The sequence below is a fragment of the Lissotriton helveticus genome, chromosome 3_1 (genome assembly GCF_964261635.1).
Source record: "Lissotriton helveticus chromosome 3_1, aLisHel1.1, whole genome shotgun sequence".
NCBI lineage: Eukaryota > Metazoa > Chordata > Amphibia > Caudata > Salamandridae > Lissotriton > Lissotriton helveticus.
The window spans coordinates 1,230,751,942-1,230,771,730 of NC_136061.1; the positions used below are offsets into that span (position 1 = coordinate 1,230,751,942).

At 44.2% G+C, this 19,789-nt stretch overlaps 1 protein-coding gene across 7 annotated transcripts in view; it reads left to right on the forward strand.

Moving 5' to 3' along the window:
* Positions 1–19,789, forward strand: part of CADM1 (cell adhesion molecule 1) — a 678,445-nt gene that overhangs the window by 626,229 nt on the left and 32,427 nt on the right. For 2 of the 7 annotated variants that reach the window (XM_078681871.1, XM_078681869.1), the window contains 2 exons: positions 5,843–5,875; positions 7,625–7,666. The exons of 3 other annotated variants lie outside the window; for them this stretch is intronic. In XM_078681871.1, the coding sequence (XP_078537997.1) occupies positions 5,843–5,875; positions 7,625–7,666 (75 nt within the window). The remainder of the gene's footprint in view (positions 1–5,842; positions 5,876–7,624; positions 7,667–19,789) is intronic. 2 more of the 7 variants (XM_078681873.1, XM_078681870.1) reach the window with 1 other exon arrangement.

The following is a 19,789-nucleotide window of genomic DNA, read 5'->3' on the forward strand; positions in this document are numbered from 1 at the left end:
TTTTTTTACTTCACACAGTTAAAATGACAGGGATCCTTGAGCGAGAGGCAGTTGATCATTTTGAGAGAGCGCGTAGGGAGTTTGTAGTGTAAAAAATGCTTTCAAAATGCTCTATCCATGCAGCTTCCTCCCACATGGGTATCCAAAGACAGGGCGTTTGAGTCTTTAAAATATGGGACATTTATGACCTTCCAAAACTCCCTACTGTTGCGTGAGTTTGCGGCTTGTTCCAAAAGGATTTAATGCTAGCAATGTGGGGATGATACAAGTTAAAAAAATATATATATATGGGAACCTATATATCTGGAGTAAGAGAAGCTTGTGAAATTATTACCTCCGGGATTGCCAGACTGCTTTTGAAACCGACTATACTACATGATCGAAGAACACTCGGTACACAATTGTTGCATTCTGTCTGCATGTAATTTAGGATGAAACTCTCGGCTAGCCATATTAGGTGGTAAATGTGAAGTCTGTGCATAAAGGTTGCTTTTGTTGCCCTCATTCGTTGCTAGAAACTTTAGCACATATTTTGTTTCTACCCCACGATGAGGATCGGTCTGACGTGAGTGCTAGATTATCCCAGCCTGCACTTAGTTTGACGAGTTGTGATTTGTATCCACAAATCCCTCGGGATAGAATGCAGGTGCATCCTTTATCAGTAGAGTAAGGTCTGTCAGCAAAAGATATTGACGAGACGCCCGAGCTGAAGGCTGGATTAAGGACCTGCTAAGAGGCGCTATTAAAGTGGCCTGCCAAACAGGGGTTCAGCAAAGACTTCGCTGCAGCACTTTCTTGTGATAGCCACGTAAAATAAACACAATGAATCTGAATATATATATATTATTTACGTCGTCAGTAGATATCCTGAAGCGGTCATTGATTCGACTTACTCTGTTTTTCATCCCTCCTGTAATGCAAACCAGTTTCGCTTTAGAACATTATAATAGGTTTAAGGGCAGTTATTGGTTCCTGTGAACAGTCTGAATAATTTCTTTAATGAATGAAAAATATGAATTGAGAGATGTTAATCATCATAAAAGAATCTGCAAACAATAAGCTTAACTCCATAATTGCAAGACTGACGTCTCTGTGGGATTATGGTATCTCTCCTAATGAAGCCCTCTCCTCTATATGAAGATAGGACCACCTGGGGAAGGCAGACATGTTTATCTCCCTCTCCTTCCTCCTGGACTGACAGTGCACCAATCAAACCTTGCCATTGGTGCAAACCATGTATCGCCTGGAAGCCTATCATTTGAACTTTTCCTCGTGTGAGGACAGGCCTTATCTAACAGAACAGAGCCTCAACAAGGTTCTCCAGTGTAAGGACTGGCCTTACCCAGAGATGGGTAACTGAAAACCTCAGACATGTCAGGGTAGTGGAACACTCCAACCTTTCTTTCATCCATACAGTGAAAACTTGGATATCCCAACCACTCAAACTCATGGCACCTGTTATGAGATAGTTTTTCTCCTTCAGCTCTTGCTGGAATAATCATCCCTCAGAGTTTACCATGTGTACTTAAAATACATCCCTAAGTGCAGGCCACCTCTAACCTTTACGTGATGGGTAACCAATATTGTGCACAATTATTGTGAGAAAAAAGTCAATCTCAAGTCCACGTTGGGAGGGTACTATAACCACGCATGCTGTCCACTGTGCAGTAACCGCGTTGACGCAGCAGAGATCTTAGTCTTGTGGCTTATATACAGAATCAATCGCTTGCAAAGACACTAGGATTCCGAGGTTAAGGGCTTTTTTTTATCGAATTATGTTGATTTTTGGTTGAAAGAACAATCTTTTTTAAGTTCTGTTTTTTTTTCTCAAATTGTGTGAACACCAGACAAACTTTTTTTTTTTGAGGGGGCGGGGGTAGGGGGAGAAAAGCGGTCTCTTGTGGTACCAAAAAATGGTCGTGATAGAAGTGTTTTTCAAGGACAATATAATCTGGTGTAAGCTTTCACTGGCCTTTTCCTGCAGTAGTGATAGGCATCGACCCTAAACAATGCCTCGAACAGGAGCTGATCTATCACTCAGAAGTGCACCACTCTTGCAGGGGCGGGTTCACACGAATTTCTGAGCCTCAAAGTGAAAAACAGGTGCATTCCCCTAGGGGAATGCCAGTAATTACAAAGATAAGTTATGTGATAGGTATGAAAGACTATAGTTTGAATCCACCAATGAAACTAGTCCAAAGCTTTGAAAAAACGTGCAGGACATTGGAATGATAAAGATGTGAAGTTTGAAGCATGTTTATCTTCTGAGTCAGGAGCAAAGCTGTGCAGACATTAGCCAGGCTCGGAGTGTTCAAGCAGAGCATGCAGTGTGTACATTCTGTTTTGGAAAAATCTGCTGTTGATGTCTTGGGCACAAATGTAAGGTGGCATGCGGCACTGTCTACAACCTGCAGGCTTCACATGAATTAAGAGAGGCAGCAAAAATGGCTTGAACGGTATTAAGGTAGTGCTTTCTAACCGGCTGCCCTACAAATTGTTGGGCAGTCCCTTTCTTCCTGCACACATTGAGGCAATATTCACTGTGCATGTCCCTGCATATTTATAAGCTGTTGTGACAGTGTTTGGAGAACTCCAGTGAATCCGTCTTCAGAGCGCCCACCTGCCTTCCACATTATTGACTTTGGAAGAACTGAAAGGAATACATTGAACAGCGTGTCCACACTGCGCGGGTTGTTGTAAAGGATGCGGTTAGTCCCCGAGTCTAGCTGCTTTGTATGCATCCCTTGACCCAGTGCACACGTGGTCCATCTGCATGCTGAGGAGACCATGCTTGAGTGACATCTGAGAGGAGAGCGAAGGACCGGGGACATTCCGAGTGCAGTGTAACCACAGTCATCTCTGAATCGTCATTAACTTATTTCATCCCATCTGTGCAGGACGGTGTTGAAGAAAGTTTGATTAGAAGAATACAGTAATACACGTTAGGTGTATCTAATGGACAATAACTAGTATTTATCCCTTTTTGCTAATGTATATGCTTCTCTGAAGAAAGTCCAAGGTTTGTTTTGTTCACGTAATGCAGCCTACGTACTTCGCCCTTGGCTGACTGCCCTCCTTACCTTCATCTAAGAGTCCTGCTAGTGCAAGACCTTTCTTTCCCACACACCTCTGCCCTCAGTGAGTAAGAGGAATATGCTTTAAACTGCACAGTAAACGTTATTCCAGACTTACTTCGACACTCACGCTCATTCTTTTTGTATAATTAAGCCCCCTAGTTGGACTTTGCATTCTACTGGATTTTGTTGCTGAAGGGTCATTTTGTATAATCCGTAAATTCATCTTTGTTCATTGAGTCACTGAGGAGCCAGCAGTTTCTTGTTTTTCATTGGGTGGTGTTCCGCAGGAAGGTAATGCGACGGTAAGTGTTGTGTGCTTACAACTTAAACTTTAACATCCTACTGTGCAGGGAAGCGGGCTTTGGTACATCCATATCTATTGATCATAGAGGAATGGAAATAATACAGGTCAGGGTCCACAAATACCCTGAATTACTACTACAGCTAAACGTTCAACTCCTAGATTCTTTAGCTCACTGTACTCTGCTGAATTATTGTAGGTTTGGCCCGTGGCCCTCGTAATGAGTCCTTCCTTTGCAGTGCCAAGCGATATTTTCATATTCCAGGCTGTGATTGTCATTTGGCATTCCCATGTGTTTTGTCCTATCTGCTCCAACACAAGATTTTTCCTGGGAACCACTGCATGCTCTGTGGTGCAGCATCTGGACTTATTCTGCAAAGTGGGTGTTGGTAACGAAGAAGCCCAAAGCACAAACCTCTTATGACCGTAGTCACAGTGACAGTGTGTACTGCTTTCATCACCAATGATGTGTAAATACTTGGGCTGAGACATCAATTCGTCTTGAGAAGCAAGAAAGTTTTACCCTTGTGCTCCAGAACCCAAGCAGAATACTGAACTGATGTGACATGTTGACAACTGGTGTGCACTACTTTTTGTTTGATGTGAGCCTCTTCGGCTCCTTCCCATTTCATAAAGTATTCTTGCAGGTTGATGACATCACAGCCAATCATGGTGTTCGGAGGCGTTAATCTCTGGTGCCCATTCAAAACGATGATACGCTACAATGCTCTGGTTTTTGTCCCCCATTGCCTCCTCAGATCCATCGGTTTGGGAATGCTGGGGGGAAGGGTTGAGGTGTAATGAACATGCACTAGCATCACATACTAAGTCTTGGTGGAAAATGTTTTTGCTTTGAACTCTTTTGCTTTGTTGTTGTGGCATGGAAGCTTTGAATTGTATTCAGTAATGTGAGTCTTCTGCTATGTTGTAAATTGTCATCTTCATTTGCAGTAACACCATTTTTAGTTGGTGGTCGGACCCCCCAATTTTTCCTGTTGGCCACATGTCCATACATTTTGTTGGGGTGCAAAGCTAATAAAATGGACAATCATGAACAATGTTTATGCTTAATGTGGTGTTGACACTTTCTGGAGCTTGTGGAGAGATCATCCAATCCGAGGAGGAGACTTTAATGCCAATAGTCTTGCTTCTGAAATTGTAGGCTATGCAATTGTTACAGTGACTAAAGGGGTTAGCATATTTAATCTTTTACGCCCTAAAAAAATCAAAATTCTTAGTTAACTATCAATTTATGGGACTGTATTTGGAGAGCAGTGTGATTTTTTTTTTTTTTTGCTTGGCACCCACCATATTTTCTTGTTAACGCCATCACTAGGGGTGCATGCATTTCTGGTCCATGCTGGGTTTTGGGGTATCTAGGGTGGAGATGTTTGTCCCTTGAGGGAGAAGTAAATACAGAGTAGATTCAAGCTACGGAGGTGGATGCATGGTAAGACTAAGAGCAGTGAGGAAGATAGGAATGCCACATCCCATATATAACTGACAAGGGATTTGTTAAATTTCACCATTATTCTTTCACTTTTAACTTAACACGTTCGAAATTCTTATATGCCTTGTGAAATGAGAATGTTTCTAGAAAATATTAATTTGGTCACTGAGCCTTGGGCACCTTTTAGACATGCCTTAGTCAAAGTCTCCACTCTGAAAGCAAAGTGTTTGACCCTACGATAGACGGGAACTTCTCTATCAAATTTGTGTGAAGTGAAAACATTCTAAAGGCTCACACAAGCATCTGGGGAAATAATTATTCAGAGGACATTTGGTACTTATTTAAGTTCGGTCATGGTTTTTATTAAGTTTAGTTAGTTTGGATTTGCAGAAAATCCAGTCTACTACACAGGATACCCTACCAATTAGGAGGAATACGACAAAAGTAGAGCTGTAAGTTGCATGCAAGATTATTTCGCTTGAACAAAATCAAAATCTTGGACCCACCCCTTACAAAGACCAAAGTCCTTCATTCGGCTGCTGTTGGCATTAAACTGCATTGCTACCTAGTTTAAGGGCATCTAACAAAGGTCCCAGAAGACAGATCTTGCCAGGTTTGCAGGATATAGGTCTCATTCACATAATGTTTTTTCTGAAAATCTGCCTGAGCTTCCTGAGATAAACACATTATTGAGCTCAACAGGTCTCCCCCTCAGTTTGCTAACCCTCCACACTGTAATAAGTGTCCCAGGAACACCGTTTGGGTGGCAGGAGAGCGGCCTATCCTCGTCTGTTACATCTGCTCTCTTAGATGTTGGCCGGGGCATGCCTTTTTTCGCAATGCAACTCACTCTCAGATGCTTTGTGCCTTCCATTTATAATTGCTTGTCACGCAATGTTCTCTGAAAAGCTTGCTCATTATATTATCTGTTTCCATTTTTTTCCATTTTCCCTTTTTTTGCATGCTGTTCCTCCTGTTTCCTCCCTTCCTCCAATCCTCTGTGCCTGTGTGTAGACTCCACTGCGACGACCGAACCAGCAGTACACGGTTGGTACCACGTTCCTGTTTATTTACCTTTTCGCCTCCGCTCCAGAACAAGGCTCGTCTGTGTGGACAGTGCGCAAGAGGTCTTCTAGGCATGCAGTTTTCCAGTGGGCTGATTACTCCTTAGCATCAGATCTCAGAGAGTGACTTACAGGGTCACTTTTGCCATCTCTTTGAAAAGTGCCCTGTAAGCATTCACAAACCCCAGTTCTTAAAGTATGTGAAAAGGGAAGGTAAAGGTTATCTTCGCTGTTACTAAACCAATCCTACCATACAAGTGACTGGCCATTCACAGCATTCAAACTAGATAATGATTTAATGGGATATGATTACAGTAGTCTGAAAGTGATGATTCTCATCTGGAACCCAATAGGGTGTGCCAGCAGAGGAGTTCCTCGTCACGGTTGGGTGGCTTATTTCACCAATGCCCTAAGGCTTGCAACTGATGGTGGGCTTGCATGATGAATCTGTATTCTCCTCAAACTAGTTCCTCCTCGGTAATCCGAATAATCCTGGCCAGAGATGACCTTTCCATGTGCTCCATGCATCTGAGCAATTGGTTAAGACTTCCATACTGTCTGTAATATGGATCCTCCTGTTAATCACTCGTTAATGCGACTGTTGCCTTGAAAACTGAGTAGTGAGCAAGTACACTAATTTGATCTGGTCATACTGGTTCCTACCCATAGCCCCTCTTCAGACAGCCCACTAGTAACAGCCGCCATTTTGAAGACTTCTTTCAGTGCTGTCCACCGGTCTTGCCTTGTTCAATTGCGCTGAAAATATCCCAAGAGTTTATCTGCCCCATTCGTTGTAACTTAACAAACGTCTGCCTAGACTTGGCATGTATGTGAAGCACTCAAATGCATGTGCATGTTTCCCTAGCGGCACAATCTTCCCTCACTTAAGACTAGTAACCCCTATGGATTGAGTAGCTGCAAGAACTCTAGTGTGAAAAGTGAAAGTAAAGATCTACTTTTGGTACCAGTCGCTCGCTTCAGTGAAGTCCTACTTCTTGAGGAGCTTGGAGGACAGTGGGTAATGTGCATGTACTGCGGTGGGGGAAACTGCGCGTAGTCACCCAGCAAGCTAGCTACTGCATGAGTTCTGTAACTTAGGAGATGCCAAATGTAAGACGGTGCAACTTTGTTCACTTATTCCAGTACCGCGTGGTGAGGGCTGTAGGTTGATTCTGTATGCCACTCATGGGAGCACAGTCTTCCCGATTACCTTTGGAGGCTTTGGCAGAGGGGCTTCTTTTCCTCCCCCACCCAAATATTTTGGCATTGCTCTTCAGTAAGGGCTCTTGCATTGAACTGCTTAGAGAAAATTGCCTTGTTCCAAGTGAAAACTCAAGTGTCCTAAACTGATGACTTCTACCATGATTACATTCTTGTCCATGTATTATATACAGCAATCCAAGTTGTCACAACGCGGGGAGAGTACGGGATGGCATTATCAAGAAATATTTATTGGAATATCCCATAACACTTAAGTTCCTGATATTTCTGTTGATGCCACAGTTGAAGTACTAGCCTTAAAGCATATTGAATAGAGTTCTGAATTTGTGGAGGCCCAACGCCCCTGAAGCTGATTTTGGACCAGTGCTGAAGTCTGGAAGTTAAGAAAAATCCCCCTTTTAGAACAGTCCTTGTAAAATTGGACTATTCTGTTGAACTCTATCCCTTTCAATTCTGTGACTGACATTTCTCCCAGGCTTATTTTAGATTTTTTTTTTTTACTGAATTTTAGTGAAAGAGAACGCCAGATCGACAATTGCTGCTTCTCTTGAGAGTAAGTATCTTATGAAAACCGTGTGCTTCTTGAAGATAATCGTGCCAAGAGCAGATTGACACTGATTTTGTCTTGTGATGTTGGCAGGGATCCTGGCTCTAATGGTTTGTGTTTCTGCCTTTCATCCACTGATGACTCCCTGGTGCATATGTAGATGTCGCCTGTATATTTTATTTTTCAGCAATGGGCAATTGACTAATTTTGTCTAAGTAGAAATAAATGTCAAATTACTTGGAGATGTCGGTACACTGAGGTTTTTGCCCGCTTTCAACTGCAACATGCATTTCAAATGCATTTTTAGATCGACTAAACCAGCCAGGTAAGTGCCTGCTGCCTTTATTAATGTGACCTGCTTTCCCCTCACCGTGGACCAGGCAATTGGTTCTACCTGGCACAGTGTGCAGTCTGTGCCCCTGAGACCATGTTTGTCTTAGGACCTATTGAGTGTTGGCCCCTAAGTGTCAATAAAAGGATCTAATTCAGCTAGAGCTGGTGGGAGTTGGGGCCACCAATTGGAATGGAGTCTGCACTATATCCCCAGAGACGAGAAAATAGAGACCTAAATGTTGTATAGCCAGGAGAAGGTAAACACTCGCATGTATACTGGGAGAGAGCCGTAGTTTATTCTGTGTGTCTGAGGGAACAAGGGCTCGGATGTACCTGAGGAGAAAATGGACACATTTCATGGGAGAGAATAGACTTGTATGTATCTGAAGAGAGGTAGGGCACTTAGAAGTAATAGAGGCTCAGGTGTATAATGATAAAATAGAAGGCCCTGCCGGGGGCGGCCTTTGCTGTGGCTGAGCTGGGTCACTGCTCATTGGGCCGACCTTCAGAGAGGCGCTCGACACGGCCTACATTTAATTCATACAGACAGCAACAGAACACTTTGTTCCAGTGATTCAGTTTAAACTACTTTTAGTTCTACACCACGGGGCCACAGATAGCGTTTGAACACTCCATTCACCCATTCCTTCCCCTCCTGTCTACCTCTGACCCACTGCCTGTCGCCACACACCTACAACCCCTCCGCCATCCTCAACATTGACTCCCGCCTAATGGGAGCTATGCTGAGGGCGATGCAGGAGACTTGGAGTGGAGATCTGTCCTTAGAGTACAGTCACTGCTCTGCAAACACAAGAAGGGGCTCAAGTGTGATCGAATAGAGCACCCAGTGCATCTGTGGACAGACCGGGATGCGCTTGAGCAGATAATGGAGGCTAAGGTGTATGTGAGGTGAGAATAGTAGCTCTGACGTCTTTCAGGTGAGAATAGAGGCTCGGATGCATTCAAAAAGAATTAAGGCTCAGTATACCAGAAATGAGAAAATAGGCTCAGATGTATCAGAAGAGAGACTGGTAATTCAGAATATTGGCAGAGAGAATAGAGGCTCAGATCTACGTGATGAGAAAATAGAAAATACGGTGTATGATGAGAGAAAAGGCTCAGAGGCTCATATGAAATGAAAATGTGTGATATGAAAATGGAGGCTCTGAATTATGTGATCTAATGGTAGAGGACAGACCCAGATGCGTGTGAGCAGAGAATGGAAGCTTAAGTGTTTTTGAGGAGAGAATAATAATAACCTGGTATTTTTTTTTGTAAAGTGCAAACTAATCACCCCCTAAGGGTCTCAAGGAGCTGGGGTTTGTCGGGGAGATTAATCGAGCTGTTGCCCAGAGTCACATGAATCCGTGAGCCACATGCTCCGGGGTCAGCCGCCTTGGGTGCTGCGCCACACCTTGGGTGTATCCGAGGTGGAACTAGAGGCTCAAATGTATTTGATGAGCGACAAAGTACAAATGGTAGGTCTGAATGCACTAATAAAGGCTCAATGTTTGTATATGGCGGTGAGATTAGGTACATGAAGAATGTATCTAGATTAGATAATTCAAAATATATGTCCTTTTTTGGTAAACCAAGCAACAATCACAAATGTTGTCATGATGAATACATGCAACTGATCATTCCCTAAACCTATCCATTCTCGCCTCCCTGCTTCACATGCTCTCCACCACCCACAAAAACCATGGCAACTACAAGCATTGCATAATTTTCAACTCCAAAATAAACATGTGTTTCCAAACATTCAATCTAATTCTGACAAAATACCTTGGGTTTTCAGTGATAATTTAGAAATCTTTATTGGATTGTCCAGTGATGGAGGCAGAAGGAATTTAGAATGAAAACTGACCCAATCTAAAGCGAAAAGAAATGTCTCTAGGTGACCTCGTATCTCTGTACTCTTTCTGCTCCAGTTGATGCCCTGCTGTTCTCTTATTTAGATCAAACTGAACCGGTTTTCTCTACTCAAGGTACATATATTGCATAACTATTCCCTTGTAGTCCCGTACCTCCTGTTGTATCATTCAGCCTATGTGCTCCTTCAGATACATTTGTTAAAGCTTTATCTCATCCTAAAAATAAATGTTACCAAATTATCTATATATTTATATCGCATATTATACACCATACACACACGTAGTGCACTTTAGTACTGGGTCAGTTTGGCGCTTTGTATGGTGGAAGTCCATGTTCAGGAGTCTAGGTGACGGCCATTTTGACTCCTGTTTTTGGAGGGGGAAGAGCTGTTATTGACTAGTGCTTACAGCTACCTAATTTTTGGAGGCCAGCAGCTAATAATGAGATTGCAAACTGTCTTGTAGTGTAGTATCCTATTGGTCATTGTCAGCACGTGCAGTAGACTAAGGGGCCAGGTTGCTTCCTTGACCAAAGGTAGTCTCTGTTCCACAGTCCCTACTGGAAGGCTAGCCTGAAAAAGCACCATTTGCCCTTGTTTCTGTGTCGGACTACACTGGGTCTCAGTGGCTGGGCCAGGTTGCTCCACGCAAATGAGTATTCAGGTTTTATAGCTTGAATCTTTTCTGGATTCACATGCTGTGCATTATTCCGCCATCTAGTGGTTGGGCCCCAAGCACTCCAGTCACACTTGCTAATACTGTAAGATGCCTGATTGCTATTGCAAAGGTGACCGCTTCCACTTAAACTTGCTTTCTCGTGGGCTGTGTTGGTCAGTGTGAGACAACAATAAAGACCATGTAGTTGTGGCCCGAGTTGTCTGATAACTAGTTGAGAGCTGTTTTATCGCCTTACCAGGACTTGTGGCCCTGCACGAGCCTGCTTTTGAGCACAGTTGGTGCGTCACCCAGCTTTTCTGCCATGTGCCAGGACTTCACATTCCTCTTGTCATCCATTGTTACAGTGCAGAGTAAGTCTTAGCACCGTATGTGTCTTTCCTCTTCAGGCTCAGTGGCTTGAACCTCACCTGGTAGTATGTGATGTTATAAAGCCGAGTTAGTTGGAAGTCTCCACAAGAGTAAGGGGACCCGGCTCATCGAACTGGTTGCTCAAGAAGATCCATGATGGAACATCTAAAACACCAGCGAAGAAGTGTGGATGACTGGGAGGGACCTCTCCACACAACTGTGCTTTACAGAACGCCACACCTGTTTCCTAATGACCTATGCTGCCCATTTATGCTGAATGTTGTGGAGAGTACCAGCATTTCATACTTGATTCAGAGAACATTGTAGGTGTTTCGGAGCCCTGCTGTTAAGGCAAACAGCTGCAATACCCTACCGTTTGGAAGAAAGTGTCTGCGATTGCAGGGGCGGCTCCTTCGTTATAATGGAGGAGCGTTGCCCCACTGAAAAGCACCAGAGACGAAAAATAAAATGGTAATGAAGGTAATTCAATCCCACTTTATTTTTCGCCTTGCTGTCTTAAGACAGCTGGGTCGAGAGTAAGTGCAAGCATCCAGTGCCCTCAGGAGCGCTGACTGAGGCCACTCCCTCCAATCAGGGCGCTGCTCTCATGAGCATGACAGCAGCGCCAGGATTGGCTTGGGAGCCTGCCTCAAGGACAGAAGACGATCGAGTACTTCGCCTCGTTGCCGGAAGGTTCATGTATTATTTTTTATTCCCCACCTGCCTCACCACCCTCTGGACATGCCAGCCGCTACTGTACCTTGGAGTGATAGCTGGCAACAATATTTACTTTGTCGCTTGAGGCGATACTAGCTTTTTGAAGGGCACCACAGCCCCTCCTCTGCCGGAGATTGGCAGCCTGGAGGCGGAGCCTCTTTTCTAATCATCTTCAGCAGAAGCGGGGAGATGCTCGCGAGATGTGTACGTTCCATTTTACACACCAGGCTCCCCGCTGACAATGTAAAATGTAATCTCCGTTTGCAAATTGCTCGGCGGGTTTGCCACGTGCGCCTGCAGATTGGTGGCTGCAGATACAATGTCACCTGTCAGAGCTGTCAAGGGACGCTGCCTTCTGATGGAGTTTGAAATAAAATATGTGCAGGTTGTACCAATGAAGTCTGAAGGGGTGCTACCCTGAGGCATGTCCTCTCAAGACAGCCAGTGAACCTGCCTTGAATCTAGTACAAAGTAGTTTAATCGGAAGGTGGGGGTGGGAGATACTGAAATGTCTCCATTTATGGAATGGAATCTGTACATTTTGGTGTAGTATAGATTATTAATGTGCCTGCTGCTGCAGAGATGCATGCTTCCTTCATGTCACAGATTTGTAATCTTTGTGGGGTCGAGTCACAGCTTAAACCTTAAGTAAAAAAAATCAGTATGTTTAAGGTGCGTGGTAGCGTCATTGCTTCAAAGGGCTGAGACCATGGGGCGTCGCGAACCCCCGCTTCAGCAGTTCCAGCGGGGGTGGTGTTCTCTATGCTCCTATTCTGTCTGCAACTCGGCAGACTAAAGCTCGTAAATAACTCCATAAAGGAATACAGCCTCAGTAGAAAAGCAAACACAAAGGAAGAACAAAAGATGGGTAAATGGAAAAGGGAATGAAAGAAGGAATATTTAACAGAAGGAAGGTGGAAGGAAGGATGAAAGTATGAGTAGATGGATGAGTGTGTGAAAAGATGCACAGAATGAATGGATAGGTGGATGGACAGGTGAAAGAATGCTAGTGCGGATGGATGGCAGAGGAAAGGAATTGATAGATCTGTGGATGGACAGGTGAAGGATGGCAGAGTAGAGGATTGATGGATGGGTCAGTGAGGGACTGAATAGGTGGATGGGTAGGTTAAAGGATGAGTTAGTAAAGGGATGGCTGGATGAGTGGGTGAAATGGGTGAATGAATGGCAGAGTGAATGGATAGATGGATGATGGATAGCTGGAGGGCTGAGTGGGGAGTTGGATGGCAAAATGTTTTTAATGGAATGGGGACGTCTGAATGATGGATGGATGAAAGAGAATGGTTGACAGATGTAAAGGCGAAATAGTGGATGTCGGTGGGTTGGTGGAAGTGTGAAAGGTTGAATGGATAGATGGCTTGGATGGAAGAGACAAGGCAACTCTTCTAGGGTTGTTTGAGCTCACCTTCAGCGCTTGCTTGGTGCCATCAGAGCTTTCGTTCAAAGTGAGGGCTATGGTAATTATCTGGGTTTTCCCTTGGTTGACACTACAGGTCTGTGGTATTACACACTAAATTGTTTGACGCTCTATGACCAAAAAAAGTATGATTTTTGAAGTTTTAAAACCATTTACGAAGCATATTTATGACCTCGCTGGAAACTGTCACACGCCCCTTGGCGGATGGGCCTCGCAAAAAAACACATGATCTCATTGAGACTTCTTACTAGGGCGCACTTTGTGACCTGGGGTTATCGCAGTGCTCTACAGTCTACTTGCTTTGGTGCCTCACATACTTCTCATTTCTTTGTTTTTTTCCTTGTCGCTGTTAGTCGCTCTTTTTTTTCTTACCTTTACTCTGTTCTTCCTTATACTTTGTGCTCCCCTCCTTTTTTTTTTTTTTTTGTTTTATCTCCTTTTATTTCACTTCAAAAGCTTACTTTTTCTCATTTTCTCGTTGCCTGCTCCGCTTTCTATGTTTCCCTACCATTCTCGCCCACTTATTCCTTCAAAAGTAGTCACGAGACTGCAATCTCGGCTTTTTGAAGCTGCAGCCTTTCAACAAGTTTATAGTTTTCAAAGAGGTCAATATCTTCCACATTCACCTTTTGCCCAGCGAAGAGCTAACCAGTTCAAGCTCTTTGAAAAAAAAATGAGGAGAGTTAAATATATTGCTACCTGTAAAAGCAAAGATGGGGCCTCAAAGCCCTGGGCGCTAGTTCTTGTGGACCGGCTGCACTCCTCCTGCTTCCTGCTTATGACGACACAACCGCATCTTCTCAGGATGCCTCGAGATCCATGCACCTTCATAGCTCTGGGCGGTGTTGGTGTGTAGGGGTGTAAATAGTGATGTGCGCCATGGCAGTGAACATAAATGTGTCCAAATAACATGTTATTTAGACTAATTCTACTCCTTTACATCTTACTTTTTTTATTTTTACAGTGCAAAGTTCAAGTTTAGGTTAATACAGTGCAGCAAAGTTGCCGTGGGAAAATCACTTTTCACAACCTATCAAATTGCATGTAACAATTACTTTACACAGGGGAATAATTTTTCTAGTAGTTAGAATACATATAATCTGATTTTACCTTGCTGCACAAACAAAACAGTTGCATCCCAGTTTTGCTCGAGTACCATTTATTAAATCAAATACAATTGAAAAAATGCCATGGCACCGTAAGGACCATATATGCTGATGGCACTTATTGTCCTTGTCGAGGGATGAAAGGGGTAGAACTCTCTAAAGGCTTCAGTTATGATTCCATCCCATGTTCGGAAGTGATCATGAATTGTATTATTATTTACTTGGTGCATCTGCATGTGTAGATATATATCAAGTTAAAGGGACTTTATAGTTGGGTAAAAATGTCAGTTAAAACATACTATTTTAAATTAACAAAACCACCGAAATTCACCAGTTAGGACACAAGTTCTAGTTACTTGAGATTACTAACGTAACTATAGCTCGGGCCCCGCCATGCAGAGTGTTATCGTGATGTAATTTCAGATGTTGAAGTCGTCAATGATGTCACAGAACATGTCATGAGTGATTTAATTTGTAAGGTAATTAGTACTGCATGGCAAGGGCACAAGTGATAGTTACTTTAGGGCACGCCCCACAGATGCCCAATCCCTTGCCATGCACGGCCTTGTGGTGTTGAATTGGGCATTATCCCGCCCAACACTGCACACGCCTGACTGTCATGCAAGAATATAAAGGGAGTCATTTTAAGTAAGCAGACCTACCGGCTGTTTCAAAGGGTCTGAACACTAAAATATAAAAAGCAATAGGCCTATTTGCCTTACCAAGTGGTCGACACATCAACACACTGAAAGCAGACCTATTGACATAGCAATAAACAAAGAAGTCACAAATAACTATAATCATATGTATCTTTTATAAATTCACACATTGCAATGTGTAATAGTGGTAGTCACAACTTATTTTCAATAAAGCCTTTTTTTAAACACATTTAACATGTTTTGAGTCTTTTTAAATATTTTTCAGTTCACAAAGTGCAGTCATAGAACCAACCACAAGGGGTCCCTGCAATCCAAATGAAGAGCAAATAGCTCGTAGTGCTTCAAAAAAATATGCTAAGTTTTCCTTGGGTCATGGATTCAGTGACACAGGAGACTTACGGTTTCTCTTTTTCTATGTTGTGGTGGTCTGCCTGCGCTACCTGCAGCCCTCTACAACATTAAAAAGTATGCTTGTTGGTGCCCCTTCTCATTGTAGAGCCACCACAGATATTAAAAAAATACTTTAAAAAAAAAAATCCCCGGGGACCTCATCCCCTGGTGCCAATCACTACTTTAACGGGCAGAAAGGATGTCCCACCTCTAGCTTTTTCAAGACCCCTTGGTATCCCATCCCCTGGGTTGGTTACTGTTATAAATGTGAAGGGGGTGTGCATCCTTCTCTCCCCCAGCCTTTTCAAGGTACCAAGGACCCCTTCCCCAGGCTCAAATACATTGCTAATGGAGGGTGGGGGGGGGGGTGCAGCCCCAATCCCCGAGCCTTGTGGAGGTCCCGGTGACATCATCCTCAGGGCCAATCATTATTATGGGCAAGGGCTGTGTGGCCCCCTCCATGAAGCTATGTGAAAGCCCCGGGATCCCATTCCCTGGGGCCTAATCATTTTCTTTGGGGGAGGGGGGTGGCCTATCCAGGCCACATAAGGGCCCCATCTCCTAGGGCTGCAGCATTGTTTTTGGGTGGGGGTTCTGGGCCCCCTCCACGGTTACTCCAGTGGCACCCAGGTACTGAATCTCCCAGGTCCTTGTGGCAGCAGTGTCCAGGTGACCCAATTCCCCAGAACACTGCTGTTCCCTGCCTACAGGGGTACAGGCCAGGAGATGTTCAACTACAGTTTGCTCCTGCCAGATGGAAGCTGTGAAAAGCTGCTCCACTGGGAGGAAGCAAACCAATGTAGCCAGCTTCTGCCGCCCATGGATGGGTGCAGGCAGGGGAGCCAGCAGGGGCCGTGGGGGGTGCTCCACCCAGCCCCAACAGCTGCATTTGCTGTGGGTGTCCCTGGTGGGACTGGGGCATCAATGGCACTTAATTGTTTTGTCCCCGGAGGATGGGGTCCCTGGGTCCTTGAAATGTCCCAGGTAGAGAGGCAGCACTCCTCCGTCACAGTAAAAGATGAATAGTTCCTCGGGGCTGGGGTTCCAGGACCTCAAAATGGCACAGGAAGGATATGTGCAGCCCCCTCCCCATAATAACAAAATCAGCTATGGGTGATGGGTTACCCAGGGCTTTAAAATGGGTAAGGGAGGGGTGCCACACAACCCCGCCCCCCAAAAGAATTTGCCCTACGCCCCCTTCCCTGGCCACCGCCTGCTTATTTAAAAAAAAAAAAATCTTTGACAGCACTGCATAGCAGAGGTGCAAGTTGCATTTACTTCAGTTAACTAGACCTAGTATATTTGGTCTGTATAGATGAAAGGGGATGGATAAGTGGAAGAATGGATGATTGTGTGGATGGATTGGTTTGATGGATAGGTGTCACTGGACTAGTGACGCCGACTTCTCTAATGGGCTCCACAGCTACACTACACCCTCCTTGTTTTGTGGTCCATATTTTTTGTCTCGAGTGAATAATTATTCACCCTTGGTACAATAAAAATAAATGCGGACCCGCTTTGGGTCCATACACAAACTGAGGCAGCTAGTGACATGGTTTGATTGCTGACACAGGTGCATGAAGGTGCCTGCGCCATTCCAGCACTGAGCATGTTTGTGTGACTGTGTGTGAGTTAGTGAAGGAGTACGTCTGATTGAGTGAGAATGAGTGACAGTAAGGACGAGCATGTTTGAGAATGAAAGTGAGTGAGGGAGAATGACAATGAGGGAGAAAGACTGAGTCACTTTGTGTGAGGCACAGAAAGATGGAGTAATTCAAATTGTGGGACTGAGTGAGAGAGTGGGTCAGAGTGGAATGAGAGACTGTGTGAATTAGTGAGACAGAGTAAGTCAAAGTGAGACTGTAAAATTAGGGGTGATTTATAAGAGGTTTGCGCTGCCGAAGCATCACTTTTTTTAGATGCTCATTTAGTGCAGGCCTCTCAATCATATGAGGCAACACAAAGCTACCCTGTGTGGTTTTGCATGGCCTCATAGATATGGAGTAAGACAAGGCAGCGCAAAGTGCTGCATGCCTTACTGTGTCAAGGAGGCATTCTATAGGCATTGCGGTGGGTGTTTCCATGCAACAACCGTGGATTTTGATGCAGTCCCAGATTTACAAAGTCACGTAAACCTGGGGCAGCGCCAAAACATTACGCCTCTACAGAGCAGGCATAACAAGGAGAAAAGTTTTCATTTCTCGTAGCTTTCTCCTCTCTCCATGTGTGCTGCATGCAACACACACAGAACGAGGACAATGCCACCATGAATTGTTTTTGTGCAGGAAGGGTGCCTGTGTTGGTGCCAGGCACAAAATCGTGTGCTGGCTGAAAGGACAGGAATGCAGCACGTAGATGCAGCGCATTCCTGTCCTGTCAATGTGGCGTAGGGCAGCACAGCAATAAGACTTTCAGTGCTGCCCCATGCCAAATCTTTGTAATTGACGCCTTTAGTGCAAAAAAGTGAGAGAACCCTTTAAGAAGAAGCTCATTGGAATTTGAGGCCAGGATTATGCCTCACCACTTTTAAAGGTCACCAGACGCCACTGGGCACTCAATGGTATTTTGTTGGACTAGTTGCAGTTGAATGTACAGCCTTACATGTTAAGCAGGCAGAAGTGTATGAGTTCTGAGATGTTAATACAGGCATGAAACCAGCACATTAAAATGTGAAGGGGTGGTTTTTTTTTTTTATAGTAATTTGAGATGTATTGTATTTTTAAAGGGGCTAAAATAGTGGTCTGCAGAACTACAGTATGTCCTTTCCACATCTGGTTACACAACCTACTCCTCTTCTCTGTAATATTTTTGTGTGCGCGCTCCAAGGCTTTAACTCAAATTCTTGAAAATCACGTAATTTTAGGAGTGCTGCCATTTAACATGTGATAGAATATGTAAGGTCATAAGCAATATTTAATAAAAGCGCAACTTGTAGTTAAACTAGAAGTTTCTGTTTTAACGTTGGATCATTTCAACACCTAACAATAACGTCATTTTAACCTTTGGTTGTTATATATGTGTATATATATATATATATATATATATTACATATTACACAGGGTGGTCGCCACTGTATAGTTATGCCCAAGGTTCCAAAAAGGTTTTTTTTCAACTAATATTCGTTCAATCTTCTCTAAACGTTTGAAAAACAAAGTTCATCCAACTCTGCTCCTTCCACAAAAGTTTAGCACTGATCCCTCAAGCGACGTCCGAGAAAGAAAAGGTAGTGTCAAAACATTGATTTCCCATGTTCATTCCCTCAGGAAAGTTTTAAAGCAGCTACAAAAATCATAGCTGAATGAAAGCACACCAAATTTTGCAGAAAGATAGAACTTTACTCTGAAAGATTGCTTTTCGGTATTTGGTTTGAATCCATTCAGCATTTTTTCGAGACATTTTTTTTTAAAGAAGTGCTCGGGTGGTCATGAAAGTTTTAAAAGTTAAGGTATATCTGAACAGTTATTCCTGCAGGACCGTCATTTAAAAACAAAAAAACGGTGCCCTTCTGATTGGCCCTGGGGCTTTTTCTCCTTTGGGCTTGTTCCGTATCGCAGGACTGGGCCCAGTCCTGTGATATGGAGTGATTTGATTTGATGGCTGGAACTCCTCACAGAATGTTGTGGCAATCATCATAGGACTCTGGGACTTTGTCTCTTAGTCTGGAAACTTTTTCTGTAAAAAGTCCATAACTGGGCATGATGGGCCCACCAGGCCCCAGTGCTATGTGAGGGGGGGACAGTAAGAGTCCCTTTGAGACACCCTACCCCGTTAAAAATAATAATTCAGTCGGAAGGTACTGTGGTACCAAACACCTGGTGCTGCGGTACCCATTGAGACTTCTGCAGTACTGTGCTACCAGTACTGATACCACAAATAAAATATATATATATATATATATATCTTTCCCCACAGTGGCAGCAAGCCGACCAAAGGCAATCTTCTTGGATAAATATAAAGTAGGCTTTCGTTCTGGCACAGATGCTCAATCCACAGAAATTAAACCTCCAGGGGAAGCACTTACAAATGTAAACCTAGCAGATGCCCTAGTTGAAGCTCCACTTCTGTAAATGTCAAAACAATAGGACATCCTTGAGGTTGAGCAAGGCATCGCAAAGTGTGTTCTCGGTATTCTTACGCATGGAAACATTATCAGAAATCCTTGATTGAGGCAAATACATCTCGTTGTGGCAGAACAGGAACAGCGGCATCTCAGTAGACCAGGCGGGGGTGGGGGCACACATATGGAAAGTCAAGAGCAGAAAAGGAAGGCCGTGGTAGTGCATAGACCAGGTGCCATTGGCAGCTGCGGAAGGCACTTGTAACCGACCAGGGAAGGAGAACAGTGGAGGTAGGAGGGCAGCAACAGATAGCAGTGGCAGCACAGAGGACCAGGGAGGCGGGGGGGTGGGGGAGGGGGTCACGCACACAGACAGGTGTGCAGCGACAGCATAAGGTTAGTGACAGCACAGCAAACTGTAAGGGAGGAGAAAGAAGAAAGCACCTGGAGAACAGGGTGGCAAGATGGGTGGAGGGGGGGGGGGCAAGGACAGCAACAGAGGTATAGTGCCAGTGCCAGCACAATGGAGGGG